General features: G+C 32.7%; 1 protein-coding gene across 1 annotated transcript in view; it reads right to left on the bottom strand.

Moving 5' to 3' along the window:
• The window catches only part of Git (ARF GTPase-activating protein GIT1), a 79,423-nt gene that overhangs the window by 43,049 nt on the left and 18,549 nt on the right, over positions 1–17,825 (bottom strand). The window contains exon 3 of the mRNA XM_075364233.1: positions 13,925–14,028. Within this exon, the coding sequence (XP_075220348.1) occupies positions 13,925–14,028 (104 nt within the window). The remainder of the gene's footprint in view (positions 1–13,924; positions 14,029–17,825) is intronic.

Below are 17,825 nucleotides of genomic sequence, written 5' to 3' on the forward strand. Positions count from 1 at the left end.
TAATTGTCACTCTCGTGTCAGCCGACCAACTCCTGACCGGAGGCCATAGACAGCCCCATAAGATCTCACCCAGCTGTATACCGTTCTCCATGTCCCGTATCCGAAGAAAGGCCATCCTGGTCTTCGTGAGAACACTACCACCTTTTATAGTTGACGAAAGTATCTATTTAAGGGCGCCATAAGTTTCCCTTTTCTCCTTAACTTTAATGTCTATATTGCCGCCACCCTTCCTTAGAGAATTTCTGAATCCACTGGGACCTTCACCTCCGTCTTAAATGATTTAAGGAGGTCATTAAGGAGGCGCATAGGACGTCGCCATTTTAACTACTGTGGTTATCCTCAGGGAGAACATCTCTACTCCGTGCAGCTGAGAGTTTGCCAACCGGCGGTAATATAGAAGCGACAGCTGGTCGCTCTCCCTTCACATACAAGAATCTTCCAGACCAAGGTAGCAGTATCCTGCCTATACATCTCCGCTTGCAGCGATCCCAAACGGCCTCCACTGTTCTCTCCGATTTTTGTAAAAACTTCCACTAATGCCTGCGCAAGATCTCCGCCATCATCTGAGTCCACGTAAGCCAGATGGAACATGTTGGAGACCGGAGCTCCCTACCTCCAATTTTCCCTATCAATCTTGTCTCCAGAGCAGCCGACACGACATTCCCAGCTTTTATTTCGGATTTACTCAACAGCCAGGCTACCCGTGGATGTCTGGCAATCAGTGTGTCCATCGACCTAGGTTCTGTCAACGCATGCTTATCAACAACTGCAACCTTATTGAGCGTCCCCTCAATTTTTGCCGGGATCCCAACATGAGTACTTCTGAAGGCTTTCTTTGGGCAGCCTTTTTTAATAAAGTCGAGCATCTGGGACACTGGCACCCTGTTATCCAGAGCATCCTCAATGGGACAGCCCGTAGCAACCCGTGTCTGCGTCGCTATCTCTGCAGTCAATTTCTTGCCAATGGTAAAAGAAGTACCAGTCCATACTCCTCAGATCTTTCACCACTACGCTAAGTTCCGTTTCTAGCTCCTTTATACTCTTCTTTACGTTCTTATCAATATTCTTTCTCAGGTCTTTCGCCAACCATTCGAATCTGCTATCAAAAACCTCTAATCCAACGGACATTTCCTCCTCCTCCTCCGTACAGGATTGCTTCGCTTTCAGCCTTTTTGTCCCCTTCCTACCGCCTGTAGCAGGCCTAGGGGGAAGGCCTTCCGACTGGTCAGCCTCCAATGTCACACTGGTAGTAGCTTGACCGGAGTCAAACACCATTGTACTCTCGGCCTCTTTCTCTGGAGATTCATCCATAGTGTAGGTTAGACGCACGCGACCTATTGACGCAGCCTGCATATACTTAAATTGCACACAGAAAGGATTCGATAAACTACAAATGTAAATTAAACAATAACTTAAAGAGTCAAGCTACAGCAACCCATTTTATCAAACCAGATAATATAAAAATCGAATTAAAATTAATTAATAACTAAAGTATGTTATCAGCCATCAGTGTAATAGCCACTATCGGTACACAATGTATTACTAATAAAGTACCAACGTAGTCGCTTAGAAACAGACTATTAAAGACCCTATTGCCTATAGTAATAAGGTCGATATCTAACAATTTAAGTAAAGTATCAGTCCAGTGTCCAAAACTCGAATAAAAACATAATAGCACTTCCAGAATAATCCAACTGTCAGATTCCAGTCCCACAATCTGTAAAAATACCAAAAAAACAGTAAGAAAACCAGAGCGCAGAATAACACTCACTTCAAATACTCGAACTCGACCCTCCGACGCTGCGTTACATCCTGCTTGGAAGTCCCAGCATTAGGAAGGGAGCCTCGTCTTTGCATCTTGTTATACTCTGAAGAGGACCAAGTACCGCAGTTTTTTGCCTCTAGTCGCCACCAGCGAAGCCGAAAAAATGTTTGGTCGACACCAATGAACTCTGCTCCAAAGTCCGCTTAATTTGATGCCCCACTCGTTGGGGTACAGGAATCAAAAAAAGGGGGGGATGGGTTTTTTGGGGATAGGTAAAATGTATGATTACAAAAACGCAATAAAAAATTTTGGTGGACGGGGGGGTCCGGGATATGTATCCCCAAAAATGAAGTCAACAATTTTTGGAAGGAGAATTAGGGGGTAGGAAAGACCTCGGTTCGGATAGAACCGAGGGGGTCTGGGATGTAAGGATGAGGAGTTACAGGATGAAAAGTAAATCCCGTTATAATGGCAGTATTTAACTAGAAATTTTACTTACTGTGAATAACAGAAAAATTTCTTTGTATACAAGTAAAACAAACTTGTACTGTCTTACAAAGCAAACGAACACTCAATCATTGCCTATGGCAATAAGGTTGATGTAACTAAAGCACTTATAAAAAATGAATCCGATGCCCAGTATTCAAGTAAATCACTTTATAACACGCACCAATATTTTATCCATCAAAGACAATCGTCCAATCCAAAAAAATCACTGAAAATACCAACCAAAACTAGCAATAACACGGAGCAGATCCACACATCTTCCCTGAACCAGAGTTCTTACTCAACTATCAAAATGGGTACTTGCCGCCTTACAACCAAATTGCCTGTGAGGAGCATCATAGTGATCTCCGGGCTGAATGTCATCTTATGTTGATGACCCCACAGTTCTACTACCCAGCAAGCCTGAGTGGCACGGAGCTCTACCTCACCCCGTGAGCCTCCCTCGACCAGCAGGAGCCCATCGTCAGTATAGGCCACGATGAGACACCTGCTAGGCAATCTCAGCCGTAGAAGAGTCAAACTCCACCACCACTCATAACAAAGGACACAGCACACTGCCCTGGGGACAACCCTTGGACAGTGTCTTACCTACTTTATAACTACCCTCGCGAAGCAGCACATCCCGGTGACTGAAGTAACTTCTTATAATTTGCAACTCACTTTCAGTAAATTCTCTCTTTTAAAGTTGAAAAACAGCAGAGGGCCACCACAGGTTTGTTAAACGCCCCTTAAATGTCCAAGAAAATACCCAGGATATATTGCTCGCGACTGGTTGTTACCACACTCATCACTCAAGAGTATGGCGTCCTCAGTACCCTTTGCGGGACGGAACCCGTACTAGTTCTCATTAATAATCCACACGAGCTCAACCTCTCATTTATACGAAAGTATAGAACCTTTTCAAAGACCTTACCAATGACCGGCAGTAATGTCAAAAACCTATAGGACGAACTAACAGCGGGGTTCTTGTTGCCACCTTTAAACAATTTGACAATTCCCTTCTTCCAACACAACGGGAAATACCCGCCAAACAATTCATTAAAAACCCTTGAGATAATTTTCACACTAACCCCTACCAAACGAACAAGGAGCTCCGCAGTTATTCCGTCAAAGCCAGAGGCTTTCCCCATACCTAAGCTACAGACAGCTTGACGCACTCCGGCCTCAGCAACCTCCATGGAAACTGCACTCCCGTGAAACAGAGCGACCTCACGCCTCATCCGCATTTGATATGCAGTCTCATCAGCTTCAGTGTCATCAGGTAGTAAATTGTTAAGTAATCAGTGCAATATTTCAGACGTGCCTGAAATGGCACCAAACCTGGTCGAGAGAGCAAATAGAAGAATTTCCTTTTTACGTTTGTGTCTCAAGATCCTATATCCGACCCCCCCCCCCCCCACCAAGGGATCCTTGTTTCCCTGATAACAAGATCTAAGATCCCGATATTCACTAATAAGAGCTGCCTGTCGCCTCCGGATCATAAATAAGAATAAGAATTTATTTTAAATAAAAACACTTATTCTGTTGTAAAATTAAATTTATCGTAATACCGATTATGATGAAATTATGTTAGTCTATTTATCTGTCCTGACATTTCTCAATGTTTTCAATAAGATATAAGTTAATAAATGGCATATTGATTACTCACTTTTAATTTCCCTTAACAGTATTTGTTTTATTTTTAATAGTTTTTGTTTCTTTTGATACTGATAAATGTACGGGAGTTGTGTTGTTCCTGGATCATTTTTAGAATAAATTCTTTAATAGAGAAAATTGTTCTTTAAGACCATTGACAGGCTTACAATTTTTTTAATTTATTTCAATTGTGCTTATTTGTCTTCTGCCAGTAAGATTTGTACATATATGAATACCAGTGATTGAGCTGAAGATGTGGATGTTTCTACCAATAGTGCATTATCACTACAAAGTTACGATAAATTTTTAGTTTTATGCTTTTAAACTGAATACATCTTAATTTAATATATTACAACATAATATTTTTTTGGTATTTATTAAAAATAAATACTAAAAAACTGTTTTTCTATACTGTAACTTAGAATTTACAATTCTGATTGTCAATCTACATTTTAGCTTATAGTATAGTTGGTCTGCTGCTGAACTCCAGAGGCATGTCAGTATTATAAAGAAACTTAGAGCTATTTTTTAACATGACTGAAGGGTAGAATGTATCCTAAAAATACACCACGATAGCAAAAAGATTATGAAAATCTTCTGATACAAATTACTTAATTATTTATGGTGTGTGTTTACAATAACTACATCATTTCTCACACTAAATTTCTCAATTTACAAGTTTTTTCCTCTTCCTTGATGTACGAGTATGTAAACTGGATTTGTTGTTTAGCTTCATTAAGCCGACCTTGAGTTTGTGGAAATGTAATCTGGTCATACGCTTTCTCATTAATCCTGTCTAAAACAGAATTCAACGTTTTACTTACTATGGATTGGTGCACTCCCAAAATCTTTACTCATTGCTGACTGAAAACCCAGGTTGGATGGTAACGTAAAAAGATTTCCAATTTTTGTTGCAATGTCAATGCGCCTCCCCTTTTCTCACTGAGTTCTGGTAAAAATGTTCCACTCAGATACTCAACCAATTCTTTTTCAAATCTAATAAGCTCTTTATAACGTACAAGAGCTTTTACACCATCTACCAGTATTTTTTTTTCAGTAATAGACATTCATAAAAGCATCCATGACAAAAAAGTATTGTTGTTTAAGGTTGATCAGAGGCTACATTACAAATGAACCAGTACTTACTTATGTAAAATCTGTAATTGTATGTAGTTTTCAGTAAATATTTACAAGTAAAACATATACTGAGCAAGTAAGAAAAAAACACACCTATCGAGCAGTATTTATTCACATTAGCCAGAGTTACTAGCTTCAAGATTAAAATGCTGGAACTTCTCAAAAATGGCAAAAAAATGTTTTTTCTGTTAGGCAGAAAGAATTTCAACATCTGTTCTCCTTACAAGATAACAGAGTGTACTGCACTGATATACATCCTTTATAGGAATGCAGCTCAATCCTACGGAATTGAGATTATTTACAGATTCCTCTAAAATAAGAATGAAAGCTAGCCTCCTCAACAGTCAAATGAAAAGCTATCAAATCCTATTCCTTATGCAGCACAAATGGAGAAATATGACAATATGAAATTTTTACTGACGATGATACAGTATGAAAAGTACAAGAGCGAGTCAAAAACTATTTACTCTTTTAGTTCTACATTTTATTTACACCAAAGTAGGGGAAAAATGATGTCCATCATTTTGCTACATAGTCACCTCCCTTGTCAATGCACATAGTCCAGCAGTCCACAAGCTTGTATATTCTTTCCAAAAAAACTGGTTTACTGTTGGTCAAGAAGCCACTTCTGCGCTTCCTGCGTGTCTACATCTGCAGGAAATTGATGAACTCGCAAAGCACTCTTGAGTAACCCATACAGATGAGAGACTGAAGAAGCAAGATCTGGGCTGTAGGGAGGGAGTTCCAGTATCTCAAAATTCAACTTGTTAATGATTTGGATGGTGTGGCGAGCCATGTGCAAGCAGGCGTTGTCATGCAACAACAACACTATTCTTCGACAATAGACCTTGGCGTCTGTTGTAAATTGCTGGCTTCAGCTTGTTTTCCAACATTTCACTATAACTCGCACTGTTGATCATAGTCCCCTTTCCCATGAAGTCTTCCAATGGAGGCCCTTTTGCATCCCAAAAAACAGTTAGCATAAGCTTTCCTGCCTATGACTCAGTCTTGAATTTCTTCTTCGTCAGAGATCTCAGGTATTTCAAACCCATAACCTGGTTTTTCAATTCTGGCTCAGTGATGAAACCACTTTTCATCACCGGTGGCTATTCTACTCAAAAATGCTGCTTTCCTTATTGAAGCAATTGCGTAAGCATTGGAAGATGTCAACATGTTTGAGCTTATGTTCTGCAGTACATCATTGATGGTAACTCACTATTCACCAGAGCCATCTCTCAAGCTTGCTGAATCTTGTCATCTGAGGTAGAGGTTGACAGGAGTCCTGCTACCTCTTTGTGCAACACATTTGTCTAGCCACTTTTAAACTTCTAGATCCATGAAACATTTTTATGTGATAAAGCACTGTCATCCATATTGTGATAAAAGTCTAAAATGAATTTCAGCCTCTTTCATGCTCCAACCACAAAAATCAGTTCACTGCTTGTTGTTCATCATTGGTGCAAACTGCTAGCAGAGCGGAGATGTTTATACTGTAATAGCCAAAAGGCAAATGATACGATCAAGATTTTCACACACATGACCGCAGTTGTACCAACTCTAAGCAAACGGTATGACAACCTTAAAGGTGAGTTATTGCAGAAGTGTAGATAATTTTATAGTGTAGAAAAGCTATTATATTACAAGAAGACTGGCCGAAGAAAATCCAAAGAATGTGTATCTTCTACCAATACACATAAACTTGGTTTGTATTGAAAAATTTTGTCAAAACAACGGATTATAAGGGCTAAGGGTTTCTTATTCCTTATGAGCAATTTCGCCCAGGATCAGTGAGTCTACCACGGAAAATGAAGCACAAATAGACTTGCATATTTCCTGTACAAACAAGAAAACTTTTCCTGTATAAAAATTTCCTGAATACAAGGAAAAGTTAAAGAAAAGCAAATATTAGATAAGATAGTATTATACTAGGCTAAAAATTCCTTAAAAAATCAAGTTTTTTTAAAATCAGTGTTACAAAAAAAATCTGCCCTCGATTCAATTTTGGTTTGCAGAGTTGAAACTGAAGCAAAAAAAATACTAAACTATCAGTATTATTATTAATTATGTTTTAAAATTGAAAACTTTAAGTTTAATTTGATATTAAGATGAGAATTGAATTTCCTCAGAATTTTTGAAAATATCAAGCAAAAATATCCTAATAAGTTACACATCATGCTACTGTCACTAAATAGTTAAGGATCACATTGCTTAAACTGATGTACTACATAGAATGCCTGGAATATGTAAATTTTTGTTTGTTACTCTAATAATTATTACATATAATTATTTCATAACAAGTTATTTTTTATTTTCTTATAATTATAAAACAACACTTTATGTCTAAGTATTTTGTTGTGACAATCAATTTCAACTGAATAAAAATTATTATAATGTATTTTTCTTTGATCTATTTATTTTTTTCCTTTATTACTTCCTCTACAGTAAAGAAATTTCTTCAACATATCTTATAACTAAAAATTAAATAAGTTAAACCACAATGATAAGAACTACATTAATAAGGAAAAAGGAGTGTATTAAAGTAAACTACTATTTACAGTTCTCTAACTTATTACCTTACAAATTATACACAACAGACAATCTTTATGTAAGAAAGAAACTAGACAATGAACAAAAAAAAAATATGACAATCAATTTAATATTTCAAATTAATTTAATTAATTTTAAACAAAACTAACAAAACAAAATTACAAGTCATCATCCTTATATATGTTTGTCTTTTGTGTATATTACTAATAAAAATTTACCCAAGTCTACCAATAAAATAGTCTCATACAATAAAAAAATGCCATCTTTTGATGCTTGATACACCTAATTACTTAACAATTAACAAATTTCAAATAGTATTTCAATTTAAAGACAAAAGGAGGCAAGAAGATAAAAATGTTTACTTTGGATAAAACTGAGATGCTTTGTATTAGACCACAAAAAAGGTCAAATTAAAAAAAATCATTCTGCTATACATAAATATAAAGACTATGCATAGGTGAAATAAAGTGAAAAAGAGAGAGAGTGAATGAGAGACAGAGAAAAATGGAACATATAAAAAAACTAAGAATAATTTAAAGCAGATAAATTGCCAGCAAAAGTATTAACTTTTACAATTATAACTATGATCATGATTATGTTGCCATCTTTAACACTTTGACTGTTAAATTACTAATCAGCATTAAACAAAACTGAATGTTTTAAAATTTTTTTTTCATAAAATCATAACTTCTCATACAAAGAATTAGTTATCTTTATGTAATATTAATCTGGATATAGTAATATGAATAGTTTTATGTTTAATTATATACACTACAAGAAGAGCAAATATAGTTATTGTGTAATATCTGAAGGCGGGTCCATAGTATGCTAAGGCATCTCCTCCATTGCTCTTAACATCACTCAGCAACTTCTCACACTAGTAGCCAAAGTAGTGTATTATACTACTTCAGCATAAAATAACAGACAAAATAAATTATAAATAAACGACAAATCTAAATAAGTAATAGAAAAAGTAAATGAATATGGTAGAATAAACAATAATAAATACAAATTTGTCATTTGGAGGTGTTACTTTTATGGCAACCAGTAGCACATGTTCTGCATGCCGGGTTATAGTAGTGCTGTAGAGGAAGTAAGTAGAAGCAGCTCGTACGTATGGAGAACCTACCCTTAGATTTTACATATTCTATAATTAGGAAATGTCATTAAAATTAAACAGAGATTAAAATTTCAATTTAAAAAAAATCATGAATGATGATGTAATATATCTATTATCTATATAATTGTCTGTATTTTTTATCACCTTATTTAAGCCAGTTAGTTTTTTTATAGATAGAAATATATTAATTTATCTATATATTTATGTAAACAAATAATTATAAAACTTGTAAACACATTAACAATTCAACCATTTTGTGTGACTCATTACAAAACAGAATAATTGCAATATAACAAAAGATCCGCACATTAGCAAAACAGATTCTATAAAATTTCTATTATAGAAATAAAAATCATTTTAAAACAATTGACATAAACATTCTATTTACCAAATGATAAAACACAATAAAAAATTTACTTAGGCATGCAAACAATATACTCGTACATCAATAAAAGGTACACTTGAACATAGAAATCAATGTTTTTATTTATACCTGTATTTTCAACTGGATCAATTATACAATTAATTACAGGTAGGCTAAAATGCCTTAGTCCGGATAAGTAACCTAATCTTTAATCCCGTATCGTAGCGAAGTCAAAAACGAGAGTTATGTGTTTCACATGTGCGATGTATGTTGGTATCTCATTGAATCGACTTGGTTCTTTCACAGAATTATTTGTATTTTCCCCTTAAGGTTTTAAGTCATAAATGTCAAACATTAAATATTTAAAAGTTTTTACCTCATTTTTTATAAGTCAGGGGTTTTATAAAAGTTTAATTTTATACTTGTTAATTCTGCGCTATGTCTTTTCAAATGAATACATCATTTTACCACATGATAAAAACACTGTATGTCATTTAAAACAATATTTTCAGCATAATTCAAGTTTGGCAACCAAGTGATAAGACATGTTTTATAAGAGTGACAATTAATTTTTTTTTTAAAATGAAGGCACAAAGATTTGCATTAAATTTTGTGTTAAAAATGGCAAAGTAAAGTGAAGTATGAAGATATTAGAGAATGCTCTTGGCAAGGATATTACATTGGTACCAAGAGTTTGCAAATGGTAAAAACAGTTTCAAGAAGGCCATAAAGATGAAAAAGGGTTGAATTCCTAACCCATCAAAAATCGATGAAAATATCAATAAAAAAGACAACGTGAACCAATAATTGTCAAATTACTATTAAAGAAATTGCTAAAGAAGTGGAATTCTCTTACGGCTAGTGTAAAACAATTGACTAACATTTTGGTTACGAATTGAGAAGCAAAATCTAATTCAAAATACTGAATTTTCAACAAAAACAACATAGCAAGTAAGTTAAGATTGTTATGTTTCAAAATATCATAAAATTAAACATTATTTTTTTAATTTATCTTAATTTACAAAATACATTATCACGTTAAAATGTTGAATTTTTTTAAGATTGTGATTACTTTTATACTTTATACTTTTATACGTTAGTTATGATTTTCACATGTATATTTTTTATCTTGGATCTGTACATTGAAACCATGCAGATGAAGTTAAAAAATAACATATTATTATATCATTCAATGTTTATTTTTTTTTTAATATTTACCTTTAGAATATTTTCATAATAATTTGAAATTAAAGACATAATTTTTAGTTTATTCGGAGAATGAACAATAAGAAAGTCATATTATGTTCGATATTTTGTTCATAAAGTTTTTTATAAATTTATAAAGTTTTTTTTTTTTCAATTTAATAATTTTTCAGTAATTATGAAGCCTGGTGATAAGAAAGGGACCTCAAAATCATTTCCTTCAAATTAAGAAATTATCATCCTTATTACTTATTTCTCATACTAAGTGAAAGCAATGTATATAATCCATTGTATACCAACAAGAAGTTGTACATTAGTTTTTTCCTTTCTAGTATCTGTTCCAGTATGTCCATGGCTATGACACATACAAAGTATCTGAAGTCAAGTATTAGTAATACACCTATTACAGATTACATAAAATTTTGGCTAATATCCAATCAAAATATTCACATGCTCTGTGGTTACTCTTTATTGAAGGCAATAAGAAACAATTTCACTCTGTACTTCACCTCATTAAGCTGGTATAGAATCTTGTTATTCTTATAATACTTGTAACACTTTCAGGAATGATTGGTTTTTAATGTAAGATTGCTTATAACCAATATGGTTATGCCATGAAACATACACACATAGAATAGAAGTTAGGATACAGAAAACATTATAAAATGGGTGCACTGTATGAAATCTAGTATTAAAAGATTAATTTTTATTTACTTATTACTTTACAAAATATAGAAATATATAATATAGTAAATATAGCATAAATAAAAATTAACAAACTTATTCCCACTAAAGTAAACAATGTGTAAAATAGAGACATTCATTTTCAGATGATAGTCAGGATTAAGCTTCCTGCATTACCCTTTCTTTCTTTCTTTTTCCTGTTTAGCCTCCAGTAACTACCGTTTAGATAATTCTTCAGAGGATGAATGAGGATGATATGTATGAGTGTAAATGAAGTATAGTCTTGTACATTCTCAGTTCAACCATTCCTGAGATGGATGTGTGGTTAATTGAAATCCAACCAACAAAGAACATCGGTATCCGCGATCTAGTATTCAAATCCGTGTAAAAATAACTGGCTTTACTAGAACTTGAACGCTGGAACTCTCGACTTCCAAATCAGCTGATTTGGGAAGACGCGTTAACCACTAGACCAACCCGGTGGGTCCTGCATTACCCTATGGTTTCTTAATTACACAAAATAGTTAGTGATTTTTCTGTTAAAAACTAACTGCAACAATTTAATATTCATAGCACTCTATGCTTCATATTAGAACTCTATTCCTACTTGACTATTTTTTACTTAGAATCAAATGATGGTTCTAAAGAGTACTGGTTTGCAATTTCTTATAAGCTCATCACTGCTTGTTCCTCATCATATGGATTAAACAATTCCAAGTTTTTTAATTCTAAGTTTTTTACATAATCACTTTCCAATCCTATTCCATCACAGCTAACAAAACCTCATTTTGAATTTTGATTCCAATTCCCCGTCCTTTTCTTCCATGTTAGACATGTTAAAGAGGAATATCAGAAAAGAGAGAGGACTGTGACTGTATTATAACATTGCACAAAACATACACATTAAATTGACAATTATACTTTACATATTTCTAATCATAAGACGACAACATCAATCTAAAAGCAGTAAGACAAAACAGCACTACAGTAAAAAACATTGTGTAGGATGTTATTGTGCTTCATTAAACAATTGTAGTGCAATAATTCTTAATTTAGAAAATTATTAGAGCACTGTCATAAAGAAGAATCAAACTTTTAATTCTATTCAGTTATTCAATTTATAACAATATAGTATATAGAATGGTAAAAAAAATCTAAGTAGATTGGTCTTTTTTAAAGTGTTGTGCCTTGAGGAGACTTTTTTTTAATTTTGCAACAAAAAAGATAAATTTATATAAACTGCAAATAATTTAGAAAAAAATATTTTATTCCAATGCTCCCAAGTCCAAATATCTATTTTTGGACCCTGATGACTAATTTTCTTAAACTTGGTAGAAAGGTAGACAGGTACTAGGCTTCAGGGAGAAAGAATGTATTAAATTTTTGCAGAACTTGGAAAAAGGGGTGGTATCTTTCTTACAAAAGTTGAAGTTTTCAACATTACAAATTACCAAAAATTCTTATTTAATATTCACCCACTCCAAAAAAGATAACTTTATTTTATTTCTTTCTCTATCTTGATTCAGAAAAGGGGTTAATGGAAGTTTTTTGTACCTATATTTTCCACATCAATAGGCCTTCAAAACACTAAAAATTTGTTGTCCATCCCACCCCAATGGTCTGTGGTAACAAAAAATATATTTTTTTCTTTCTTTTTTTTAAATTTAAATCCATATAGCAAATTACCCATTACATTTAAAGTATAAATACTTAATTTTTTGATAGCCCTTACTATTCAGCAAAAACAAAATTAGCTGAAATTTTTCACCCCCCTCCTTCGTAGAAAATTTAAACTTTGTTTATAATTATGGCTGTATCTTTTGTAATTTTTAAAACATTTTAAAAATGTTTTTTTTTTTTTTTTTCCTTTTTTTAAAAATTAATATTACCCAAATGCTTCTTCTGGAGTATTAGAACCCACAAAACAAAAAAATTATTTTTTTTGCAATTTCAAATTTTTAATGCTCAAAATGTATTTAATTAAACAATAGTCACTAAAACAATTTAATACCCTTCCCTGTTGGGGAACTCTCAAAATTAAAAAAAATCGAACATTTTTTTTTAAATTTTGTTTTAATTATTTAAAATCAGTTTAAGTGAATATTTTAATCATTAAAAAAAGCCACCCGATACATGAGCCCCTAAACTTTCAAAACGTTGAGATATATTTTGCAAAATTGGGATGTAACACACAAATAATTGTGATTATTGCTTTATCTTGATGAGCATCTTGGCTTCAAAAATTAAAAGATTTAAATATAATTAAACAAGTAATTTTATATTTAATAAATAATTATTTTTTAAATCAATGACATTAAAATCGATTAAAAATCATGTTTTTTTTTCAACAAAGAAATAACTGAAGCTAGCTAATAGAACTGTATTCACTTGCTGTACTTATAGTTATTGTATAAGTTTGGAAAAGAACAAAAACACAAAACAATAGTCTCACTATTCAACTTTCATTAAGTCCTCCCAAAGTACAGAAATAAATGTTCTTTTTTTGTTTAATTATTTAATTATATATCATCAAATTTGAAATAAAGATATATAAAGAAAAATATGATAAAAGAATTCATAATTTTGGTAACTGTTTTTAATAAAAAGTTTCTCTTCAAAAATGGATTGCCTAACTTGACTGCCAAAGCTAGGAAAGTAATGCAATTCACAGTCAGCTTTTTTATTAAAATTACAGTTGTTTCGTAACTCAACAAAAAACAGCAGTCAGTCACTCATGACAGTATTTCTAACCATGACAAATCATACATTTATAATTATAAGCATGCAAAGCAACTAACACATACATATACAGGATGAAAGAAAAAGCATGAAATAATAAAAAATAATCTTCTATTAAATTATTTTCACAACCCATTGACAAAAGAATAACAAACAGAGTAATAATTTTAAACCTCCAATAAAGAGTATAAACATAGTTTAAAAAATCCATTTAATAACTTACTGTAATGGATCCTTTGGTTGTGGCTTTCTACGAATAATCTTTGAATCACAGAGCGCATGTTCCCATAAACTGTTAACTCCTCCAGCATTTAAAGTCTGCACCATCTAAACAGAAAATAAGTAAATTATAAACTAATAGTTTGCTATACATTTTTTTTGTGGGGGTTCAGATTTAAACAATTAACTGTTTTTTATTTTATTAATAAACAATAAATTTTATAAAACAGTACTTTCAGACCTCATTAAGTAACTTAAAAATTTAAGAATAAGTTTAGTACCTTAATTTTAATTTCAATAAACCAATTTTAAACCCTCTTGCAGATAATACAATCAATCTACATTTTAGTATGCATACTCATTCTACTGGAAGTATTAACTAGCAGAGAGTCAATAAGTAGGATTTCTAAGTGAACAAGGAAACTGGGGAACAGTACATTTTACTAAATAAAAGATATATAAAAGAAAGAATATTTGCACATCAAACCTGCACAAGTGACTTCTCTCAAACAACACCAAGTTACTTAATTTTTTTGTGTTTCATTAGATTGGACCAAGCCAAGTTTCATGAATATAAATACATTACTGTTATCCTGAGCATTTAAAATAAGTTAAAATGAATAAGATATTCCCACGAAACCCAATTTTCAAATGCTGAAATATCCTCTGTCATGGCGTATCCAGGAGGGCAAGAGGGAGCAGCTCCCTCCCTACCACGATGGAAAAGATTTTTAAAAAAAATATAAAAATAACTTTCTGAAAATTAAAAATTAAACATTTTGAAAGAAACTAATTACAAACTAGACACTCACACCATCTGTGAGAAGATTTAAGAACTACTGTTACACCCCGGCGCCATCCTACTTGCAACAACAAGAGTTTCCTAGAATAGTCTTGTCACTCTCATCTCATTTCACATGATAGAGATGGAATATTCCAGAAGCTATTTACAAAGTATATTAGAGCACATGCATTTTTGGTTTGAGTCAGTGCAGTTATTACTTTCACACAAGTGTGTAAGTAGCATATACAATTTTACGACTGTTAAGTTTGTTTTTTTGTCAGCCACCTGCCATCCACTTTATTATAATGAATGGATATTACAACATTTTTTTTGTAAATAGCCTTCTGTGACATTTATTACATGCTTTTATTAACTTACAATGTATGTACTGTAAATTTACATAAATGCTACTCTTGCTTTAAAAGCATATAACTTAAAATTTATTATTCTTCATTTTTTTTTAATCTTTCTATACTTGCAAGTGTTATACCACTAGGAATCCTTTTAGATCTTTCACCAAAAAAGCATTCTGGCTGATGAAACCACAGATATATATATAGTCCTTCAAGCTCCACAAGGCCTAAAAATTCTAACTCAACTTTGTTGGCCTTTTCATTGAAGAAACATAATCCAATAAACAGTTGTTCTTTACTAGAAATATCCACGGTGTTGTCAGCCAAAATACTGTTAAGTCCAAGCTTTTTTAAACCCTGTGATGATGTGTTCACTGATTTAGCACCACATAGATCAAATATTTCATTTTGGATGATAGATGATCAGTATGACATGTTTTTCGATCCATGCTCTTCCCAGAAAAAATGAGACACAGGAAACAATTAAGAACAGTAACTATTCAAATGAATACCACAAAATTCTCTGAAGGCACCCAGACATTTTCCAAGAGACTTTTTTCTTATCAATCAGCATAGTGCTTGCCAGGCCAATAAACTTTCCATTATCATCTTCATGACAACTATCATCCTTAATTTCACTTTCACTGTGTTGTACATTGGTATGAACCATAGAAGAAGGCCCCGCACTCACAGTGCACCCTCTTGTTAGGGTGACTGTACTTCCTTGTCCTCATCACTGCTGTTGGTATCTTTTTTCATTTTAAATCCACTACAAAAAAAAAAAAATTTAATTTGACCAAATGTTGATGTGGATATGGCTTCTCGTTGCACTGGTTTTTCACAAGGAAGGTTCTAACTGACATTTTCTTCAAAACTGAGTTTTATACAGTATATGATTATACAAGTTGAGCTTAATTCAAAAATATTACTCATCATTATAACCTTATAAGCTTACAGAAGAATCATCAATAGAAAGTTTATCAGACATACACACATTTTTTAAAAACCACTTTTTTGGACTCAGGGACCCCAAAACTGATATTTTCATGTACCCATATCATCATAAATCTGTCACAAGGTAGTTAAATGTTTTCCTTTCTTTACTGAAGAATTCAATACAAACTAGAATCAAACTGATTTTAATGATATAAAAACCAAGCAACTGCCAAAAGCAGCATTCGTAATTAGGCCATGTTTTGAATTATTTTTAATTGTTCATCAAAAGTATAGATTATTTAGAAGAACTTAATAAAAATTATATACTTAAAACAAAACACTATTTTATTGTGAAAGATCTAAAATAATTCCTAGTGGTATAACACTTGCAAGCATAGAAAAATAACAAAAAAATGAAGAATAACTAATTTTAAGTTACATGCTTTTGAAGCAAAAATCACATTTATGTAAATTTACAGTACATACATTGCAAGTTAAATAAAATCATGTAATAAATGCCATAGCAGGTTACTTACAAAAAAATGTTTTAATATCCATTCATTAAAATAAAATGGATGGCAGGTGGCCAGCACGAAAAACAAATTTAACAGTTGTAAAAAATTGTATATACTTACACATTTGTGTATAAGTAATAACTGCACTAATTCTAACCAAAAATGTGTGCGCTCTTATATACTTTGTAAATAGCTTCTGGAATATTCCTGTCACATCGTGAAATGAGATAAGAGTGCTGAAACTATTCTACAAAACTCTTGTTGCTGCAAGCAAGATGGCGCAGTGTGATGAGACCATTCTAGAAAACTCTTGTTGCCACAAGTAAGATGGCACCAGCATGTAACAGTAGTTCTTAAATCTTCTCAGATATGGTGTTAGTGTCTCTGTTTTATAATTAGTTTCTTTCAAAATTTTTTCATTTTAAAGTTCTCAAAAATTTATTTCTATAATTTTTTGTTTTATTTTTTTTTCATCTTGGAGAGGGGGCTGCTGGCCCCTTGTTCCTCTCAGGATACACCCATGTCCTCTGGTGAAAATTTATCTGATTTATGTAAAAATTTATTGGTTTCTGCAAGTCTGTTACTCTTTCACGTAAAAACTACTTAATTGATGGAGCTGAAATTTTGCATGACATAGTTTTTATACCTAGGAAGAACGTAGCACTATTAATATTGTGAAAGTTTACTATGGTCAAACTGTTGATCAAACTGAATTCAGAGACCAATTGCAGTATTTGAAATTAAATTTTCTACAAAAAAAGCTCTATCTTTTTCGATATCTCTTCCAGTTAAGAAAAGTAACTTTAAATGTGCAACAGCATACGGTGTGGTGACTCAACCAACATATCTCTTAAGATTTCAAGATCACTCAACATAAAATTATCGAATATCTTGGATATTTACAAAATTATGTCAAGTAAGCTGTGAGCACATGGAAAATAAATAAAGTTTTCTGGAACCTAAAAACTACTCCTCTTGTTTAGTGGATTTCATGCCATGTGGAACAAACATTGTACATCTGTAACAGTTGACAGGTTCTTCACACTATCAAAACAAATGCAAGCTTTTGGTAAGGTGACGATGTTCAGTTGTTTGATTACAATGTTCAGTTGTATGATTGCCTACATATGGCAACAGCAGCCAAAACATTTTGGCTGCGAAATATTCAACCACCTACAACACAGCCCTAAACTGGCCTCCCAAAACAAAATGAATTTTTAAGTGGCAACACTTACATCAAAGATGATGATGAGGTGTAAAAAAATATCCCTTTTGGCACACCGGAAGGCAGACATAGATTTCACCAGCGCTAAGTAA

Source organism: Lycorma delicatula, chromosome 4 (assembly GCF_047948215.1).
Source record: "Lycorma delicatula isolate Av1 chromosome 4, ASM4794821v1, whole genome shotgun sequence".
NCBI lineage: Eukaryota > Metazoa > Arthropoda > Insecta > Hemiptera > Fulgoridae > Lycorma > Lycorma delicatula.